General features: G+C 38.5%; 1 protein-coding gene across 1 annotated transcript; it reads left to right on the plus strand.

Moving 5' to 3' along the window:
* Positions 1 to 1,850: 1,850 nt before the first annotated feature.
* On the plus strand, positions 1,851 to 23,634 carry LOC115270022 (glycine cleavage system H protein, mitochondrial). Its single transcript, XM_029878934.2, has 4 exons — positions 1,851 to 2,397; positions 10,118 to 10,197; positions 23,060 to 23,255; positions 23,327 to 23,634. Exons 1-4 carry the CDS (start codon positions 2,280 to 2,282, stop codon positions 23,422 to 23,424), a joined length of 492 nt encoding a protein of 163 aa, XP_029734794.2. The 5' UTR covers positions 1,851 to 2,279; the 3' UTR covers positions 23,425 to 23,634.

A 23,634-nucleotide genomic window follows, 5' to 3' on the forward strand; every position in this document is an offset into this window, starting at 1 on the left:
CAGTCTGTTGAGCAGGACATGCGACAGTATCTTATACGCCGAATTTAAAAGGGTAATCCCTCTGTAATTGACGCACTCCAGTCTGTGCCCTTTCTTGTAGATTGGGCATATGAGGCCATCCAACCAACTGGTGGGCAATTCTTTATCCTCCCAAATCTTTATAATAATCTGGTGGATTGATTGATGTAGCTGCTCGCTTCCGTGCTTAAGAATCTCGTCCTTCCCAGCAGCCTTGCTGTTTTTCAGCTCCTTAAGGGCCTTTTTAAACCTCATCCAGTGTTGGTGGTTCCACTGCTTGACTGTCATCCATTATGTTAATCCTGTTCCTGGGTGCTCCTTCGCTGGTACCATTCAGCAAATCTTCGAAGTGCTCCTCCCAAGCAACACACATGTTATATAAAAGTTACGACAGCGCAAGTTTTGGTTGTATAGAAGTTTATTTTACGCTATTTCAACACTATGTTAGAATTACGTAAAATAAACTTCTATACAACCAAAACTTGCGCTGTCGTAACTCTATTATAACAAGTGTGTTGCTTGGGCTTCCACCTGGCTGCCACCATTGTTTTGTCTGTCAGCAAATTTCCTTCCCGGTCATTGCACATGGCGGGCACTGGCGCAGTCTTGTGCCGCGCGCCATTGACAGTTGCATAAAACCTCCGCATATCGTTCCTGTCCATACTTTCCTGCGCTTCAGCAATAACACTCTCTTCGTGTTGCCGTTTTTTTTCCTGCGGTGGATTCGTTTCTCTTCTGCTCTTGCAACCCTGTACCGCTCTCTGTTCTGCCGAGTACCGGCCACTAGCATTCGACTTCTGGCAGCATTCTTTTCGTTCGTGACTCGTCAAACCAACCATTACGTTGGCGTTGCTGAGCGATACCAATCACCTCTTGCGCTGCTGTTGTCTCTGCTTCGTGGATAATTCCCCATGAGCTGTTGACATCTCCAGATCCGTTGGTCTCTCCTATCCTCTCGTCTAGCTTCTGATGGTACTGTGCAGCAACCCCTTCGGCTGACAAGCGCTGGATATTGAAACGCATCGTCCTGTTGTTTCTTGAACTCATGACGCTGGATAATCGCACCCGAATTTTAGTGGCTACAAGATAATGATCCGAGTCGATGTTCGGGCCTCTGTAGGACCCAGTGAATCAAAATTCAACCATCGCGCAACAATAATGACAATGTCGCAACCTGTATTTGTTGCGACAAACAAACCCATGCGACATAAGTTTGTCCCAACTTGAAAATAATGGGATTAACATCGTACACCACGAGTTTAGAGATTTTTAAGCCTTGCATTGCGATTTTCGAACGGTAACTTCGAGTCGGTAAACACTGCAACTTTGGTGAAGTTCTATCATCAAACAGTTTCGACTTTGGGTTAGCAATAATTGATTATTCACGAGTTGAAAAGTACGTAACAAATTCAGCTTCCGTTTTGTCTGCAACAAAAAATTTCGAGATCATGTCATTATCTGTTACCAGTAGGGATAAAGACTAATCGTCGCACCTTCTTTGTTGCTTGTTTTGTGCCTCTTTTGTCTGACAATTCTCTTCACTGGTAGGACCTCACATCCCAGACTATCATAAGGAGTTTGAATAACAGCTAACTAAATTTCTAAAGAAAGCAATGCAAAATAGTCCTCTGTACCTGGTAATATCCTCAATTGTAATCTGTAGGTACCAATATATAAGATTTAAAAAATATTAGACTGCCTGCTTCGTTGCTTGAAAATGTCCAACATATCATGCTACACCCTGTGCGAGTAGCAGCTCACAACACCACTGACACATCTTCTCGCTTTGACAACAGGCAGAATGGAGTTCCAGAGCGATGCGATGTGATAAACATCGCTAGTACCTCCGTGTTTCCATAAGCGTATGATCCAATAGTTTACTATCGTTTCAGCTGACCTTTCTTATCACTCCGAAAAACAGCAGGCGGTGTGCTGATGATTAAATCGAACATTGTTTATGTGTGCTGAGCAAAAGTTATAAACTTGCTGGGGGAAAGTAACAGAGACAATAATAACAGATCAAGTGAAACGGCAATCATCGCCGTTTTCACTATACACACACTATCCGTCATCGTTCATGGTGAGAAGTTCGTGTGCCGGTGCGGATTATTGATAAGCGAGATTTTCAACTCCCCGTCGTAGCTGAGTTGTTGATTGGGACGAGGTCTGTTGGTTCAGTAAAGCGAACATACTCATCGAGATCAGTACACATCCCTTCCCCGGGTCGAGCAGGAGCCACCGTCTACATTTCAGTGTCGAAAATGGTGTTATGTCATATCCGTACCTCTCTTCGGCTCGGCCAGCTGGTAAATGTTACCCTCAAGTCACACTACGGATATCAGTGGCGGTTTCTCAGCACCAGCAGTGCGCTACTGAAAGGTAAATTATGGGAGAGTAGTGTGGATCGTAGTGAAAGCGAACTGTTAATGCATTGTAATGATAAGATTTGAATGAAGTGCTCGGTAAAAGTTGGGTTAGTGAAGATAAAAACAAAAACAAACCGAGATATCTTGTAGCACAGCGGAGAGACAAACTAGTGACAAGTGTTGTATATGATGCATAAGGGAAGATACAATTCTATGTTACGGCGGTTAAAAAAAATGTTGCATGGCTGAACACGTGGCATGTGTGATTGTATTAAAAGTTAAGTTCTAATAGAGTTCTGTCGTGTTATTTAAGAGGGTACCAGTTAAGCAATTAAGTGAAATTGTGCAATACACAGAAGGCCCGACTTTATCGCTCAAAATGCAACCGAAACAGAGTTACGCAGTCTTAAAACACAGAGTTAAAAATAAGTGTAAAAATACACTAAACCTACATGCTGTACAATGCAGAAATACAGAATACAGAAGTTAACATGATTATACATGTAAATCACAAGAAATACAACACAAATTTCCGCAATCTGGCATGAGCTATAGTCAGTGCTGAAAATATCACTTCGACATACCCAGAATCCACAGACAAACAGACGTATCACTAGGAACAAATTGTGATAAAAATCATCGTCACGAAAACATAATCGCCCAATGCTAACCAAGCTTTGTTACGCAAACCACTCAGTAGGTTGCGGTAGTGAGTAAACATCAAACAGGAGCAAAAACGATGCGAGCGCCGTGACCGAGAGATTGGCGATCTACAAAATATTTGAACTAACAGTTGAAAAGGGTACCGATGAGAAGTGAGTAGAGTGAGACGTCTGTTTGTCTGTGCAGAATCCATCACCTTCAGCTAATTTCAGAACCTGAACCTGGAAATATTGCTGGGCCATATCTACAAGAAAGTTGCGGAAAAACCCGCTCTCGCTTTAATAATTAAGGACTGTCTTCGAAAAATGTCAATTGATATTCCTGATGAATATCGATCGATATTTTTCGAAGGTAGTCGAGATAGAGCTGTTTTTCCGTTACTTTCTGGTAGAACTGGTGTAGTCGCACAAGTTTTTCAAATACCATATTTTCAGGTTTAGCTACTATATCTACAGGCATAACCTGAAATGAGCTGTAGGTGATTTAAGCTATATATGTCGAAATTACATTCTCAGCACTGGTTAGAGTAAGTACAATTATAAGTGGAAAGAAAGCACTAACTATTCCTGCTGTTATTTTGATGATGGCGTTATAGCAACAATATTGATCCCCTACGGCCTAGACTGTAAAAAAAAACAAAATTATCCAGACGAATCATTAGTTAATTTTAACCATTCAGGAGGCGCGCCGTTATAAAAAGTACAACACTACCAAAAAACCTCGCTCGTAGTATGGAGCGAGAGCGCGGTGATGTTTGAGAATCAATTAGGAGCGCGTGTCCTGAAAGGGAAACCTGGGGTAATACGCCTTCGTGCAATTTTTTTTTATATAAATGAAGTTTGCTTCAGTTGCAAGCAAATCAAACGTAAAATTAAGCCGGTAAAGCCGAAGAATGGCTAGAATATTCGAATGAAAGGTGTGGAAAATGACGATTTCTCACATTTGGAAAGATTATCCGATTCGCACGGAACTTAAGCGATTGCGCGCTTTTTATATGGAATCAATCCATTAACTACCATCCACCTCCTACACCTCCCATTTGCTGCAGTAAATAGTAAGATGGAGCCGCCTTGTATCTCATTAGAATTCAAAGCGGAAAATGACAGAGGTCGTTTTGCCCCACCTCAAGGTGCGTTATGCCTCCAACAGTTTTTCATTGCCAAAAACGTAACACTTTTAAAATTGTTTATTAGTTTCAGTAAATTTGATATAACGTGGACCAAAACTTGGCATCTCTTAGACAAAGTAGTAAACTATCTCTTAAAACGCAAGAAAGAAATAAAATCATCTTAATCTTAGTTATTTGACCAAGTTTGCTTAGGGGGTGCATATTACCCTACATTCCCCTAAAAGCATCCCAAAGAATACTTGCGTAAGCTCAACACGCACTAAAAGGAGCAGTACTTGTTTAAAGGTGTGGCCTTTCGCACATCTGGGCCAATTTTGTAATAATCCCTAGGAGGAATCTCGAGAATACTTGATTTAATGTTTTAAGCTAAGACATTTCAAAGTGATCCGTATATATTTGAATTTTGATCACCAAAAAACCTACAATATTGTCTAAAAAGTGGTCTACGTTGTGACCAACCAGTTTGTATTTATTTCCGTTTGTATAAATAATAAATATTTATAACTGACATAGCTCACCATACTGACTTAGATGCGACTATGACCAGTAGTACACAGGGTCAAATATTTAACAAGGAAAGAACTCAAGAAACATCAGTTTGACACTAATGAAAATTCGATCGTGTCAAACAAGATGTTTGAGCATTGGTTTCTTTTTGGACAAATATTTGACCCTGTGTACTAGCAGCTTATGCTTGTTTTACTTTATTTTATGTGTTTCTATGTTCAATGGAATTAAATGTATGTAAGTACAATAAGATGGCCCACACTTATATGAAAAACAAAAATTTCGAAAAATGCCAAGTCTTACCTCCCAAATCAACTGTTTTGGACTCCCAGAAGCTACGTTCAAAATTTGAGCAAAATCGGTTGAGCCTAGAGGAGCGCTCAAAACGCTTGAAGTTTGTATGGGAAAACTTGGCCAAATGTATGCAGAAATGTTAGGTTTTCGAATTTTGCCGCTAAGTGGCCCTGTAAGCGTTCAAAAATCAAACCCTTTGGTATTATTGTAGGTGACTATATGCCAAACAACTTTGTCAAAGACTGCAAAGTGATCCAACGTCTGTGAACAATGTTTAACCCTAGGTAAAGTGAGGATAAACTTTATTGTTGTTTTTCCAATACATGTAAAGGAATAATGTCAATAATGAAATCTCAATACTTTGGCTCGCTTTGCCTAGGGTATAACTTTTTTCACAGCCGTCGGATCATTTCGCGGTCTTCGACAAAGTTCTTTGGAATATAGTCACCTACAATAATACAAAAGGGTTTATTTATTTAACGCTTACAGCGCCACCTAGGGGCAAAATTCGAAAACTTAAAATTGCTGCATACATTTGGCCAAGTTTTCCCATACAAACTTCAAGCGTTTTGAGCGCCTCTTAGGCTCAACCGATTTTGCTCAAATTTTGAACGTAGCATCTGGGAGTCTAAAACAACTGATTTAGGAGGTAAGATTTGGCATTTTTCGATTTTTTTGTTTTTCTTGTAAGTGTGGGCCACCCTAATTGTACAATTATTTCTGTTCTGGGGTTAATGTTGAAATCAATTGAAATAAACATTAATGTAGCATAGTTATAATTGAAAGTTAAAATTTGTAATTGCTGTGATCGATCACAGCACTTACTAAAGTTGAAGTAGTCATCATTGACTTCTTTTCTCGTTCTCATTCAAAACACAAATGTTTGTGCTAAAATGTATTCTCTGTATTCCATTTTTCATGTGGAATACAGTGAACACTTTCTCATTATACATATTTGTGGTTTTGACGAGAAAGAAATTTCAATGATGACGATGATATCAATGAATACTTCTTCAATCTTAAGAGAAACAAGCCATCATCGGTTTCAAAAGCTAAAAAGCAGTGTTCTCGCTTAATATACAATTAATGTCGATAAAAAAATATCACTGCATACTCATTAGCATCTGGACATCTGTAAAACTATTTTAAATAACGACTTGATGATCCGAGCAGATATCCCGAGTAGAGGAAAACAGCTCAATAACAGCATATTTTGAAACGGTTTTATTGAGATAAGAGATAAAAGTACTGAAAAGAATATCTGAAATTTACTCCTTGAACTCCATCATCATATCACGTTTAGCTATTGGTAAGATCTAACCGATAGCAGCGAGCTATTTGTCTCACCTTCACATATTAAATTTTACTACAGATATACAGATAATCCGGGGTAACATTGATCAAAATTTTCGATGTTTCTTGATTAATTTCCTTGTTAAATATTTACTAGGTTTAATCGCCGCAAGACTTTATCATAATTATATTTCATATCACCGAAAAAAGCCAATAAAAATTAACTATGATTCCCTTAATTAAGCAAACGATACATGTTTCATATTTTTAAAACAAGTACTGACCCTGTAAGTATGTATTAAGCTACATCATAAAGTATTGTGAAACTTTAGCATATGTTTAAACGGACTTCTTAATCTTATTTTTGAATTGGGGTAACATTGATCACTTAAATAAACAATGTTGGTTTGTGTTGAAAATTCCCTCACTTACTAAGTTTGGGGGCTCTGAATTCGAATATATTGTCCAAATTCTTAAAAGTCGTGTACCTTATGAGTTTTTTTAGGATTGTAAGTCTCAAAACCGCGAATAAGGCCTAAAGGTAGGCAATGGTTTAATGAATTGAAAGCCTACTTTTAATAAATCGCATATTTTATTGAAAAATAGCACTTTCATAAAAGTTTTGTTTATGAAATTCAATTCTGGGATATCATATTGAGCTTATATAGTGATTTTGAACTTAATATTGTATCCAGTAATCATGCCTAGATGCCAAGCATGTATCTTTGTTAATGTATCTCATTGCATTAGAAGGACAGTTAAGGAAAAATCGATTTATTTATATGATAACTAGCTGTCCCGGCAGAATTTGCCTTGCTAAGTTGTAGTGGTTTGACAATTATTAAGGTTATTGCAGTATGGCACTCTAGATTGGTTTCATTTCGATCGTGTTGATTTTATTCCCAGGTCATAAAAAACACATTTTGTCAATTTTCTTACTTTTTTGGATCATTTTCGTAACTTTTTTATTTTTTAACACAGCCACCATGAATACGAATCGAACCGTGCAAGAGTCATGCTAATCGGTTCATCCGTTCGTGAGTTTTGTTCCTGCAAAGGGACTTCAAACTCATTTATATATACAGGGAATAGACAAAATGATCGGGACAGGCAATATTTTCTCCTTCCATAAAAATGATCAATGAGCTGTAACTTTTTGAAAAGTGCATCAAATATTCTCAAATGGTCACTGTAAGTTGATCAATTAGTTGTGTATCAGTGGTCAAAATTTGAAAAAAAAGATTGAACTATTCTGTACGAAGTTATAAAGAGTATAGGAAAAAATATAATTATCTGATAGCCAATTTTGAGCTGTTATATCTCCAGATTCAATGACCCGAATGCAATGAGAATTCCTCCATAGATTCTTCAGAGTATTCCTCAAGCTGTTCCTTCAGAAATTCCTCAAGTGTTTCTTTTACAAATTCCTTTTGGGGTTCCCTCATGAATTGGTATTTCATACGTTCTTTCATGAATTCCATCAGGGATTCCTTCAGAGATTCCTCCAGATATTCCTCCAAGTATGCTTCCAGATTCCTTCTGAAATCTCTGCAGGGATTTCTTCATAAATTTCTGCACGGATTCTTTCAGAAAATTCCACCAGGAATTTGTTCTGGAATTTTCCTGCAATTAAGTTACGAAGTTCTCCAGAGATTTTTACTGAAACCCTCCTAGAGATTCTTTTGGGAATTCATCCAAGTATTTTTCCCTGGATACATCCAATAATTCCTGCAGCAATTGCTCCAGAAGTTCCGCTAAAAATTCCTTCAGTCTTTCTCCCAGGGATTGCTTCAGAAATTCTTACAGGAACTCATTCAAGAATTTCTTCAGGAGTTTCTTCAGCTATATATCCATGCATTCTACAATAAATTCCTTTAGTTTTTCCACTTTTTTCATTTTTTACATGAATTATAATTGAAAATAATTCTTCGCTCATGTATTATTTTAGAAATTTCTTCATGGATTTCCTCCATAGATACATCCAGATACATTCCAGATTTGAAGTTTTTCTTCAGGGATTACGACGGGTTTGATAGTCTGGTGGCTACCGCTTCTGATTCGTATGCAGAAGGTCCTGGGTTCCAATCCCTGGCCCGTCCCATCCCTCCTACTTTGAATATTTCTATGTACTTTCTCCCTCTTTTCTACATATACAACTCATGTATATTCAAATGTCCATAGTCATCGCTAGAACAGAAACGTGTTGAAAAAGACATTTCCGTTCCTTACGCCTTTCACAGCACAGTGTCAATCTATCATATAACGCCTACGAGTTATGCAATGAAGCGAACTGTGCCGCATCATAACACACTAGTCTTAACATAGCAGTAATAACACACTAATCTTTCACCTTACGCCAGGCATCCACGTACCAATGTGTGAACCCTTTGTCAACCATATACCACCAACACTCCCACATCTGTATGAATCGGATATAAACGGTTGCAATCATCATTTCCTTCCCCTTCCCCTAATTGACCAGCAACATGACGTGACAGGCGCTATTGTCGCCAAAAAAATAGGAGATCACCAACGTTTACACACTGAAGATGCCTACTATTCCCCGGCAGATATCTCATTGGTTCTTTGTGTGAATGTAGCTGGTCTGGCGATACTGGAGTAGCACCCACAGGCGATCAATCAAGCTCATTTTTTTCCTTCAGGGATTGCTTTAGATATTCCTCTTCGAATTTGTAGAAAAATTGATTCAGGAATTGTCTGCTGAGTTTTTAAGAAATTTCCATATGCATTTTTGGATATTTCATCCATGGATTCTTCCAGAATTTCCTTCGGGAATTAATATAAGGATTCTGTCAGAACTTTATCCAGAGATCCCTTTAAATGACTTCATATCAACAGTAACAGTACAGTAGCATTGAATTTAAATAAAACATTTTTTTTCTCTCGAGACACATCGATGTTGATGAAAGTTTATCACAGCACTCTACTTTCTATCTGGATATCAGGGAAATGATTTTTTAATAGCGGCTTTGTAATTTTTAGCGGTAAAGCTGTTTTTGAATTTTTAATGATTGAATGATTGTTTCTTGAACCTTCAAATTTTCTTCAATGATTCTCATGAAATATAGCATGTGTTTCTGGCTTATTTGTTGAACAGATCCACTTGGTAACACATTGAATGTTGAGAACTTTCTGTTAACCTACAAACGTATGTCTCACATGGCTGTTATTTGGTGAAAATTTCGTTGGTAAAAAAAAACTTCAACATCCGTCTTCTGTGCATGTCCATCTGACGTGATCGATCGCCTAGAATTGGTCGTTTCCTAGGTTCATATCTACACGGTCAGCAATTCCTCTGTTCCGACAGACATGTTTCGCACGCTGCTGCCATCAGTCTGTGAAATATGGGTGTGATAACCTTGCAGTAGTAAAATTTGTGACCCCACCACGTTCACATCCATGGGAGTAATCTGCTCGGTTCAAGGTGATTGACGAATCAACGACACTTTTTTTTTCGTGTGTTTCATATTTCATCACAATCAATGGCCACGGCATGGAAGCCACGAGGATCGTGCTCCATTACTGGGTTGGGTAATCTCCATCGTAAAAATTGTTTGATGCTGCGTGTTTGGGGCGAGCTCCGATAGAGGTCATTGTGTTTCAGTGTGGAGACATTTCCCTAGTTAGATTAGCGTAGGTTAGAAACAGAAATCGACCAAAACATCCGAGACGATTGATGTCATGTTCGTTCGTTCATTAAAATCTCCTACGTAGGGAGAAATGTTGGCGTAGGCAAATTATTTCAAACATGCATTACGAGCGATGATGATAAGGAAATTCAATACATACTAAGAAAATTGTTTTCTTTCTGTGCTTTCACTTTCAGAGAGGTTATTTACTGATAAACACGAGTGGGTCGCCGTCGAGGGTGAAATTGGCACTGTTGGCATTTCGAACTTTGCACAGGTAGGTCCACAATCTTTATGAGTCTTTGTTCATTGATGATGCATTTCTAGGAGCCAAGAAGTTTCGGAATAATGTTTAAAGCAATATGTACGTATTGAGGTTCATGAATGTTTGCACACAAAAATATGTTTGTATATTAGGCCGTCCCTATTTTTGCAAAAGTTGGAAATGTTAAAAGTTCAATATTGCAAAACGATCGTTTTAGCTTAAAAACAATCATGCCGAAATTTGAAGTCCCTATCTCAAGGCTAAGTGGTCCCCCACGGGGCCTAAAGTTCTCAAAAATTGTATGGGACCAAAAAAATCATGAAATTTTTTTCGACGAAAAAAATATCCTATTCCACTAGAATCGGTGATTTTAGGACCCTAAAGAGCCAAAAATGTGCTCTGAATTGCGATATCTCTTTTCGTTTTTGAGTTATCGGACAAAATATGGCAGGTTTCCTCAGAAATTTCAAAAAATGGTCAAAATGTTCATTTTTAGGTAGTTTTTTGTCAATAACTCAGAAACGAAAAAAAATATCGCAATTCTGAGCACATTTTTGGCCCTTTAGGGTCCTAAAATCATCGATTCTAGTAGAATAGGATATTTTTTTCGTCGAAAGAATTTCATGATTTTTCTGACCCCATACAATTTTTGAGAACTTTAGGCCCCGTGGGGGACCCTTAGCCTTAAGATAGGGACTTCAAATTTTGACATGATGGTTTTTAAGCTAAAACGATCGTTTTGCAATATTGAACTTTTAACATTTCCAACTTTTGCAAAAATAGGGACGGCCTATTGTATATCCTTAACGTTGAAAAATTCGTCATTTGAAAACTTTGAAAAGATCTTCAAGCTTTTTTTTTCATTCAAAATTATCGTTTTTACCATATAACATTTAATAACTGTATTTAAGACGAGGAATGGCGTAGCACAATGTGTTCAAGCAGCGCCCTGAAAAAGGCACTGTGATAATGCAAAAAGCGTGAAGAGAGCCTATACTACAGCGAGTTAAGAACAACAGAATATCCTGAAGATTCAGGTTTCTGAATTCAGTTTCACTTAATAAGTGTTTACCGAATACTCGGAAACGTAGTTGCGCAAAAACTGGACAGTTACATAGCAACTGACACGAAGTTCCATAAATGGATTCACAGCTATAACATACAAATTAATCAGCTTGCTGAATATTCACCATGTGATAGCTGAGTCAGCAGTGGCCAGTCAACGCTTTGACCAGCATGCTGCAATTCTGCTTGGACAGATTTGTAAGATACTTCGCCACCCTTGGAGATGGCTCAGTACAATACAATTTGGTTTGACGACATGACTCCAAACTATTCCAATATTGTCTGTGTTGAGTAGCAGCCCAGGTGTGAATCTGAAGCTTTACCTAACACTTCGATATCGGAATAGCTGGCTCAGGGCCAATGAAGCCATGTGATGTTCCAGTGCGAGCTAACTCATCAGCCAATTCATTTCCAGAGATGGAAGAATGGCCTGGTACCCATACAAGGTGAACAGCGTTTGCTGAATTCAGCTCCTCGATTTGAGTTCGACAAGCGATAACTGTCTTCGACCTGGGGTTGGCCGAAGCAAGTACTTTAATAGCATCCTGGCTGTCTGAACAGAAGTATATTAATTTGCCCATAACGTGCTGCTGAAGTGTCGATTGCACGCCGTACATAACATCAAAGATTTCGGTCTGAAAAACGGTACAGTGTTTACCAAGTGAGTAAAACCGATACAGCCTTAGTTCACGTGAATAAACACCAGCACCTGCTCGACCTTCGAGAAGGGAGCCATCAGTTTAACATACGATGCCGTCTTAAATACTTCTGTCCAGATATCCAGATGTCCACTCTTCTCGGTAAGGGAATTTCGTGGGAAATGTCCTATGTGGGAAATTACAAGCAATGGACTACCCGCTTTGCGCGCAGCCACAGTTGATCAACAGGAGTAAAACAATTTAATTTTGTATGGCGAAATGCATCTAAACTTGAATTACTTGAAATACAAAGCTTTTTCCGAAAAAAATATTTGGTAGGCTTAATAGTGGTCACCATTGTGCACAACCACAACCAAATATTTTTTCGAATAATGTGTTCCACTTTGAAGAATTTGCCTTTAGATGGTATTCGCCATACAATATTTTTGCGATTTACTTTTAGCGATTTTTCGCGCATAGAAGCTAGCGCCACATTGGTCGATGCGGTGAATAGGAAAACAGCCGATATAGTTAATTCATTGTAACATCATTTGGAGCAAGGACAATTTTGTCTCAATGGATTACCCGCAGGGAGTGCGTTCAATGTTGGTCAGCAGAAGTAAAATGATTTTATTTCATATGTCGAAAACCATCTAAACTCGAATTTCTCGAAATGAAAAGCTTTTACCGAAAAAATATTTGGTAAGCACCAAACCGGAAATCATTGTTTATAACGGCTACCAAATATTGTTTCGAATAATGTGTTCCACTTCGAGAAATACGCCTTTAGATGCTATTTGCCATACCATATTTTTGCGATTTACTTTTAGCTATTTTTCGCGCACAGAAACTAGCGCCACATTGGTCGATGCGGAGAGTAGGAAAACAGCCAAAGCATTTAATTCATTCACCAAAAGTGGAAACAACGAGGTGCGGTTCACACAAGTTTCGTCTAGTAGACCGAGTACCCGTAGACGGTAAGTGCAAGAAAGTGCTTCTTGTTTGAGATGAATGTGTAGTGGGGCAACGTCAAAGAGAACTTCTAGCGCTGCCGTAGGAGTTGAAGAGAACGCTCCAGACATCGCCATTAAGCACATCCTTTGGAGATGGCCTAACATTGATTGGATCGTTCTCATTTCACCCTTTTGCCACCACACAAAACATCCATGGGCCAATATTGGCCGAACAACAGTTGTGTATATCCATTCGATATACTTGGGTTTTCCCCAAGTAGTACCAAAGGTTCGCCGGCATTGCCCGAAGGCCATACAAGCTTTTTTGATTCTAAACTCAATGTGAGGTGTACAGGAAAGCTTGAAATCAAGAATAACTCCAACGTATTTTACCTGTTCAGTCACATCGATTTCAGAATCAAAGAGACGCAAAGGTCGAACGCCATTACGGTTTCGCCTTTCCGTAAAAATAACAATAGATGTTTTACTCCGATTAACCGAAAGGCGACACCAACCTTCAACCACCGACGAACCGACGTGACAGTGGTGTTTCAAAACTGTCCCCCCCCCCCAAATTTAACGGTCGACCAGCAAAGCGAGCGAACGCTTCTGTCAAATCAGCGCAGGCACGAACCTATTCCTATATGAATACACAGGGGTTTGAGTTTGGGTTTTGATAGCTTAAACAACGCGAATCGTTATAGAGGAGGCAGTAGTGTTCGGCTATTTTTCATCATGGCGTCGGGGACAACAAATTTGAATTTATTTGTTCTAGCTGTCACGTCGGTTCGTCGGTGCTTCAACTACCTGAAGGGCACTTTGCATCAGATCGAAAAGGGTGCTGATGCACATACCGGCTAACAATGCTAGATAGTCGTCGGTAAAACCATAAGTAGGAAAACCGCTATTATTGAGTTGCTTCAATAGCGTATCCGCTACGAGATTCCACAAAAGTGGTTATAAGACTCCCCCTTGGGGGCATCCACAAACACTCAATTTCCTAATCGCCACTTGACGGAATGTCGAGAAGAGATGTCGGTTTTTGAGCATTTGGTGAATCCAATTGGAAATCATTGGAGCTATACCACGACCCCGTACGGTTTCCAATATGACTTCGAAAGGCACATTGTCAAAGGCATCTTCGATATGTAAGAAAACACCCAAGCAGGATTGCTTTTGAACGAATGCTTTCTCGATATCGTAAACAATCTTGTGTAAAAGAGTCACAGTGGACTTTCCAGATTGGTAGGCATGTTGGTTCACATGAAGAGGCACGTTGGCCAGATGAACATCCCGGATGTTATGATCCACAATGCGTTCTAAGCATTTCAGACGAAAAAAGGGTCAAACTGATAGATCTGAAACTCTTTGCTTCTTCATACGACGCACGACCCACTTTCGGAATAAACTTCACAGTAATATCCCGCCAAGATTTGGGAATATACCCTGTAGCAAAACTGCAAACAAGTATTTTTTTCAAAACATGTTTGAAATAATCAAATCCCTTCTGAAGAAAAATAGGATGAATCCCATCTGCTCCAGGAGATTTGAAAGGAGCACTGCTATTAAGTGCCCCCTCAATCGATTTTATAGTTATGATACTCCGAGCCGAGGTCAGGGAATCATAATTACAAGAAAAGACATCAGCTTCATCCGAAGATGTAATATCCACACATCCAGGGAAGTGTGTACTGAATAAGCATTCCAGGACTTCCTCATCAGAGGAAGTCAGATCGCCACCCAGCCAACCACATATCGTAAATCATTGTGTGGAAAAAATCGTATATTTTCATGTATTGAATAAGAATTGTATAATTATATGTATATTTGTTGACAATGATTGCGTAAAACCGCATGTTATGCCAAATGAAATTACAATTTCGATTTCGTTTCATATAGTCGTCTCCAATCATAAGAGGTGCTAGATACTATCGGTAGGATCGCATAGAATCGGATAGTGTCGTAAAGAATCATACGTTCTGAGTGTTGAGCTTCAAGTGCGGTAGCATCGTATATGTGATTTCTTTGAATCGTGAAAATTGTCACTTTACATCGTACATAAATCTGCTAATTCGAGCTGTCTTCCTAGAGCTACGATCATAATCGATGCAATCGTATACAACGATAATAATATTGTATATTGATTGTTTTTGCCATACTTGCGTCGTATAGACGAGTGCACCGCCCACTGGAAGTTCACTCGGGCAGCGAATTTTGACACCACAGCGGGGTCGACTCTCAACAACTTCTACCCAGCTAAATATTTCTGGAGCTCGATTTGAAAAGGTCGTATGTGCTTTTGTCGATTAAAAATTCGATCAGTTGGATTCGCTTATTATAGCAAAAACCGTTGAAATTGAACAAAGTTGATACATACAGCAGAATCATCACAAAACAGGCTTTCCGTTCCATCATTAAAAATCTCCAAAATATCTTCCCTATTGCTACAATAACTAAAATAAACTGATCGAATTTTATATCGACAAATGTACATACGACCTATTCAAATCGAGCTCCAGATTTGTTTAATTTATTGTAACTAGTTTTCACGATGAAGTTGCAAAAATATGAGCTTGTGCATTAAGTATATGCATATGCATCACTTTAAATGGAAATTCATGTAAGAAATCAAAGAAAAAAAAATATCAGCGATTTTGGTAATGCATCTCTGAGTAGAAGTTGTTGAGAGTCGACCCCGCTGTGCTGTCAATAATTTTCAGGCTTAGTGAACTCAATGTTCATCGGTGCACTCGTCTTTACTAAGTGAACGAAATCGTAGAAATCGTATATTCATTTTTACAGTCGCATATGATTGTTACTGCACTTTTAATATTCGAATTTCAATCTCGGAAATCGTAAATGGTATTGTTTACATATTTGTATGATGGAGGAGAGAAAAGGTTTTTATTCATCGCAAATTTGTTTTTTTTTTTGTTATTTACACATGCCAACTATAGTAGCAATAATTTCAACCAAATATTTAGGTTTTCATACTATTTACATACAGCAGTTAACTTATAATTAGTGGTGTATAGATTCCAACAGCGATGTGAATTCCGAGCCTCTTGCACGGCACCACTTTTGTTGCCACTCAATGCACAACAACAACGCTCCCACCACAAGTACCGCACCGTATTATGCTAATTTTTAATCGTTTCATCCCATTCACTTTGAACTCTCTACTTCCAACTTGGCAATATAGCCAGTAGAGATAACGCGCAGTTATCAATCAAAGGACCTAAGTTCGATTCCCATCGAACACCAATTGTTTTTTTTTATTTGAAAATCTTGAGTCATATATCGGTACACTCAATCGTAATAGGATCATGCAAATCGTATATTTAGATGGAAAAAATCAGCGAAATCGTAGAAATTTTTCGAGAAATCGTAAATCATGTTGGATGAAATCGCAGTAATCGTATATATGTTTCGATATGGCCTCCACTTTAGTATGTATATGCCTGTTTCGTGCATTAAATACGATTTTTTGGTGCTATATATGTGTGACTATTTCAGTTGCAATTTCGATATAGAAACCAAATTGCTGGCTGGGCATTTGGCAAACGAAGTTGGGTCACTCGGAAATCCTTAGATTTCGCAAGCATTTTATTTTGTTTAACCGACTGACTTCACTCAAACTTGAAACATTTGTACAAAGGTTTTTCCAGCCGGATCGTTCAGCAGACCGGAGAGCTTTCCTGTAGGCCTTGCGATCCGACCTAAAAGCCTCCAAACCAGCCGAACATCGTCTGTTCCAACTCTTTCTACATTGTTTCCTGAGTTTCGCCAGATCAGAGTTCCACCAAGGGGTTCCTCTTGTGATCTTCACAGACCGTAGAGGGCATGCTTCTTCAAAAGCTTGCATGATGAAGGTAGTTGTAGTATCAACGGCATCATCTAAATCACTTGGGGTGTCAATGGATGGTGAGTATTCATGAAATTTGGCCGCAACTAAATCAGTAAAAAGATCCCAGTTTGTTGATCGGGGATTCTTGAAACGCAATGTTTGTGAAGTAACATTTAACCCTCTAATACCCAATCCCGCCTTTAGACGGGGTATAGTTTGAGAATTTTTGTATTTTTTCTTGCCCGGGCAAACAAAACTTCTATATTTTTAGCTGATATTGAGGACTGTTCTGTATATCTCACAATGGTTTTTGGTGTCTTTTAAAGCGTATTAACATTTTTTAAAAATCATTGAAAAATTGATGTTTTGGTCACCTTTTCAATGTCATTGTTTCTTTTGTATTCAATCGCAACAATTTACGTATTTTAAATTTTTCCTCAATCATTCTATCATAGTAGAAGAGTTTAAGGGAGTTGAATACACACTCAAGTCTTACCCCCTAAATCAGTTGTTTTTTACTCCCAGAAGGTACGTTCAAAATTTAAGCAAAATTGGTTGAGCTCAAGGGGGCGCTCAAAACGCTTGAAGTTTGTATGGGAAAATTTGGCTAAATGTATGCAGAAATTTTAAGTTTTCGAATTTTGCCGCTAGGTGGCGCTGTAAGCGTTAAATAATCAAACCCTTTGGTCTTATTGTAGGTGACTATATGACAAACAACTTTGTCGAAGACCACAAAGTGATCCAACGTCTGCAAAAAAAGTTATACCCTAGGTAAAGTGAGGATAAACTTTATTGTTTTTTTTTTAAATACATGTAAAGGAATAATATCAATAATTAAATCTCAATACTTTGCCTTACTTTGCCTAGGGTATAACTTTTTTCACAGCCGTCGGATCACTTCGCGGTCTTCGACAAAGTTCTTTGGCATATAGTCACGTACAATAATACCAAAGGGTTTATTTATTGAACGCTTACAGCGCCACCTAGCGGCAAAATTCAAAAACTTAAAATTTCTGCATACATTTGGCCAAGTTTTCCCATACAAACTTCAAGCGTTTTGAGCGCCCCCTTAGGCTCAACCGATTTTGCTCAAATTTTGAACGTAGCTTCTGGGAGTCCAAAACAATTGGTTTAGGAGGTAAGACTAGACATTTTTCGAAATTTTACTTTTTCATATAAGTGTGGACCACCCTAGTAGGGATGTTCAAAAATAAAAATTAGAAAAATCAAAAATCAAAATTCACAAAATCGAGAATTAAAAAGAATCGTCATCCAAAACATGTTTAAACCGATTTTAGATGACGAAAAAAGAATTTTAAATCAAAATAAAAACTTGGGTATTAGAGGGTTAAATGTTCAAAAAAGATGTAGCGTTGGTCAGATAAAGATTCTTCATCTGACACATGCCAATTGGTCAGCTCGTGACTAATTCTACTAGAGCAAAGCGTTATGTCTAACACTTCCTCTCTAGCAGATACCATGAAGGTTGGGCGGTTGCCTATGTTAAGTAATGCAAGATCTGTACTACGTAAGTACTCCATCAAACTGGAGCCTCTTAAGTTAATGTCTGAGCTGCCCCAGATGATATGGTGAGCATTAGCATCACTGTCAACAATAAGTGGAAGGCCTTTTGAAGTGCAGTATGGGATGACTAGTTTGAAAGCATCCGTAGGGGCGGTTCATCATACGGTAAATAAACCGAACAATAGACGTATTTCCTGTTGAGATTTCCATCGGATACATCAATTGTGACAGCACATACATCTCTGGTGGTTAGTTCGGGGATGAGTGTAGCGCCGATTGCGTTGTTGATGAGCACACATGCTCGAGGCATGACACGCGAGTTTGCCTTTTTTATTTTTACTGAAAGCAGTAAATAATAATAAATTCTCAACAACCACGGATATCAATTGGAAATCGCCAATGTCGAAGATGCGCAGAATACACTGTGTAAATCGCATGATACGAAGCCATGTAGGTGAAAATTTAAACTAATCAATGACATCTTCATAATTCCGCCCTTATTCAGATTCAAGTTTGAGGCTAAAGAAGGGCAGCTGATTGTCTCGGAGAAACACAAGATTCACCACGCTATTGCTCCGTTTAGCGCAGTAAGGATAAAATATTGTGAAGGATGCTCCATATGCTTCGTTTACAATTAGCTTTTTATTAGACCCCCACTCACATTTCATTCCTAGGCATGGTAAGCATAGAGTCACGTAACACCAAGAATTAGGGGTCACCTGATTAGTGGACTCCTACCACTGGAACAGGTGGTTTGTAGTGCTTTTCTTGAACTAACCGCTACCGACACTACATAGTTACTAGCGTAGGGCTAAAAATCTTGTTAATACATCAAGCCTATCCTCCCTCTGTCTCCCTCTTCGAAGGAGCTAAGCTTACTGCGATCGATGCTGATGAGATCAATATCGTCTGCAAAAAAGCCGAGCATGTGTGACCGTATTATGATAGTGCTCTTTTCCTTGGTTCGCCACCCAAGTAACAAAATTAATTTTATAATGCTTTTGAAGTATTCTTCAACACCTGTTCTTTAAAACCATGCATAAACCGAATTGCTCTGCAAAACGGCATCAACTCAACCATAAACCCGCCATAAGACCAAAGAGGCCCATCCTAAGATGCTCTTGGAAAGTTGTTTTTAAATTTCTCTTAAAACTAGTTGTACTTCCCAAGTTGTCCTCAAGCCGAATTGCTCTCTCCTTGTAGAATTCTTCAAGTGCACGATAAAACGATAATAAATTTGTCATTGTTGTTGCTGTTGCAGCTTTTATGTCGACAGAGAAGTTTGATGAAATAAATTGAAATTAAAAACGCAATGAAAATAACACATTATTGTAATCGGGATTAATTTATAACACAAATTGGAAATATTTCCGTGATGTAACAAGGATGCCAAATGCCAAGCAAAATTCATCGTATATATGTTGCAAGATACTTCCAAAAATTGCAACGCGCTTCCATTATAACGCACCAATAAAATATTGAAAAATATTATTCCTGGTCATGCGAACATTGCTCATGAGTTTTCTCAACATGGCTTCCATTGAAATCTAGGCCGGTGGTCGGTCCATCATCGATGGTTTTAATCAACATCACTATAAGATTGTCTTAAATTTCTTTCAACTCATGCCAGAGCTAAAAGCATAACTCAAGAATACTATTATTTATAACGTTCTCAATGCAGCCTGGTTGGCCTCCATCAAAAACGTCTTAAATTTATTTCATCTTATGCATGGGTAAGAAGTATTACTCAAGACTACTCAGGTTTATAACGTTCTTGATGTAGGTTTATGCAAACTCCGCCGAGAACGTCATAAATCATGTACGCCAAATAGTAAACAAACAATAAATTATCGCACCGCGGTGGATTTTGTGACTCTCGTCCGATGAATTTAATCATCAGACCGGTACCGTTGCCAACCAGGCAGACCTTTATCGATAACCGGCGCAGTGCCTCATTCCTCCGGTCAGCACTTCCATCAGGTAAGTAGTTGTTGATTTTGAAGATCGATGATTGGAACCCCGATTGCACGGGAATCGACGTCCTGGCTGACCATACCCACCTTATTTCGGATGCTGAAACCGGAGGAACTTGGCACTGCACCGCGTCGCGGTTGGGTTTCCGGGTAGGTGTTCTTGATTGGCAGCAATAATGGAACGATGAGAATCAAAATCTAATGCTTGAGTTTTTTCTTGTATTTTTCATGTACCAAACTGTTCTTATGCGAGAACAGTTGCTCTTGATCAAGAATGGATGATTGAAGGTAGCTAAAAGAACCTTATAAAACTGAAAATAAGTTCAACAGTTCTTGTTGTGTTTATGGTTTTATGAACTGAACCTCAAGTATTCTTGGAGGTGTTTTTAAAACCACATATTGACGAAGAATAGCTGTGCTCAGCTGAAACTCCGATAAGATCAACTAGAATATGCAATGTTCCGATAAAACTATCATAAAAACAAATAAAACCAAATAGAATTAGGATTGTTACTTGGGCAGACCTTCTGATCGTTCCTTCTAGTGCAGTTTTAAACAGCAAGTTTAAAAGTGCTTCACTCTGTTTTATGCACTACAAGGTCACAAACGAGATAGTGATATAAACACTTCATTTTGATACATCCAGCGTTGCGCTACAGCCGAAAAGTTTCAACCGGAAAACCATGTTCTGACACACGCTATGTCCAAAGGGAAGTATTATGAAAATCGAATGTACCTCAAATGTGATTCTATAATTTATCTTGGGTTTTTTGATATTTTTGAGTTTTTTCCTATTTTCTCATATAAATATCGAAAAAGGTAATTTTAAGGCCAATTTCGTCCCATATAAAAATATATGGGATAAAACCCAAGATGGATTATTTTAAACTACCCATTTTCTGAATCTAGAGGTCCGAAAATATGGTTCAAGCGAAAAAAAATTGAGGTACATTCACTTTTTATAATACTTCCCTTTGGACATAGCGTGTGACATTATCTGCCATAGTTTATTACTTTTCACTTAATTGGACGGTGCTATGAAATCAACAAACAAATGGTGAGTTTGCAAGTTACACTCCCGATATTTGTCTAGCATCGTCCGTTATATTGGTTAAGATAAAAATTTTAATTGCCAGGGACTTGCAACAATTTTCTTTTCCATGTTTTATGAAAGTAACCCAAAACATTTGGCTGATACGCTTTGTTGATATAGTCCACAATACCCCCACTCGCCATGAAACATTTTTTCAATAGTTTTCAATAGTTCACACAGTTCATTCAATCTCATTGTTCAATCCTAATTCACGGTAGGGTAAGCTGGGGTAAGATGTCATTTTCCAATCTTTCGTCGTTTTAATAACAAATAGTATAATTTGTAAGGCATTCACAATGTCAACAGCAACTAAACATTATTTTGATACTTCAGCGCAAGTATTCACGAAACATCTTCTTCTTCTCTCTCTTCTCCTTTATGGCTTTACGTCCCAACTGGGATTTGGCCTGCCTCGCTTCGACTTAGTGTTCTTTGAGCACTTCCACAGTTATTAAGGCTCAAGCATCCGTCATCATATCTCGGAAATAGAAAAGCAGTTTTTTCGCTGTAAATCAACACATTGACCACGAAAATATATTCACTGTATTCTATTCCTCGTGTGGAATACAGTGAATCCATTTTCGTTGCAAAAATGATTGATTTGAACGAAAAAACTGCTTTCAAATGATGATGATTAACCTGGGCTTATTAGGGGAATATCTGTAAATAAAAAGAAAATCGGGTTAAGTACGGTTCCTTTGAATTCCACTAAGAATTTGCATCCTTTGACAGATACGTATTTCGACCTCAACTGTAAGGTCGTCTTCAGTGTCTTGTACTTGACTCTGTACTAGTCGAGTCAAGTACAAGACACTGAAGACGACCTTACAGTTGAGGTCGAAATACGTATCTGTCAAAGGATGCAAATTCTTAGTGGAATTCAAAGGAACCGTACTTAACCCGATGTTCTTTTTTATTTGCTTTCAAATGTTTGATGATGACGATGATTTCAATGACGAATGGTTCAACGTTAATTGAAGGGCTTTCTTTGCCTGCCATTGCATGAAATTGTATATTGTGCGGCAAGTACAATGATACACTATGCCCAGGGAGTCGAGAAAATTTTCTCGACCGGAACGGGAATCGAACCCGCCGTCTCCGGATTGGCGATAGACTTAACCACTAGGCTAACTGGAGACTCCATTCACGAAACTAATGCTTTTAAGGTTGAAGGATTCGTCATTGATAAAATCGTCGTCATCAGAAATTAGAAATCAGTTTTCTCACTCAAAACTTGAATGATTGCATTGAAAATGTATTGATTCACTGTACTCCATTCTGCACCCGTAATACAGTGAATACATTTTCATTGCGGAAATTTCATCTTTGAACGAGAAAACTGCTTTCGAATTTTCAATGATGACGATTTTGTCAATGACGAATCCTTCAACCTTAAATCGATGTTTAGCGTTTGTTCGTAAAATGGAAATGATGCAAAACGGCCATGCCATAACATGGGCAGCATAGGCACAAACAACCATGCGCATCCATGAGTTTTTTTTTTCAATCTTCTTGGAAACACATGGCTGATATCTAAAAAAACTCCAATAAACCTTCATGGCAAACATTATAACCCGGAAGTTGCCAATTTTCATTGAGAAATCAAAAGAATTCCCGTGGATTTCCCTGCCTGGCTTCAAGAAGGATATTTTATGCAAACTTATCTTGGCACCAATAGTAATAATGATAAAATCACGTTCAGGGATAATTTTAATTATTGGGCTATTTGTGTGTTGTATTCGTTTCTCAGCCAATCCACTTTTTCACTTTTAACCACATAGGAAGCTCTCGGTGACGTAGTATTCGCACAGCTCCCAGATGTCGGAACCAAGCTATCGCAGAAGGACGAGTGCGGAGCACTGGAAAGTGTGAAAGCGGCCAGCGAAGTGTACTCCCCCGTGTCCGGAGTGGTTACAGAGAAAAATAGCGCCGTTGAAGAAACACCCGGATTGGTAAACTCGTCTTGTTACGAAAATGGTCTGTGACAAATTGTCATCGCTTACCTATCATTCACAGAAGCTAATCTTTTCTTGTAACCTTCATTGTAGGATGGTTGTTTAAGCTGAAACTGACGAAAACGGAAGAACTGTCGAAACTGATGAACGAGCAGCAGTATGCGGATTTCCTCAAGAATGACGGACATTAAGCCCCAGTTTGTTTCTATCGGATCGGAGCCACTGCTGACGTTTGCCCCTTAAACCGAGGGCAAAGATCGTCTGTTGATACCAAGCAGCTAATCAATCGTTGCCATCATCTATGCATTAGTAACTAGTTGCTACGCCTGATTAGTCCCTATGTTGATCGAATGTTTGTAATTTATAAATTAAAAAAAAAATCAAAATATTTTAAATACGGA

This window comes from Aedes albopictus, chromosome 2 (assembly GCF_035046485.1).
Source record: "Aedes albopictus strain Foshan chromosome 2, AalbF5, whole genome shotgun sequence".
NCBI classification, from domain to species: Eukaryota; Metazoa; Arthropoda; class Insecta; order Diptera; family Culicidae; genus Aedes; species Aedes albopictus.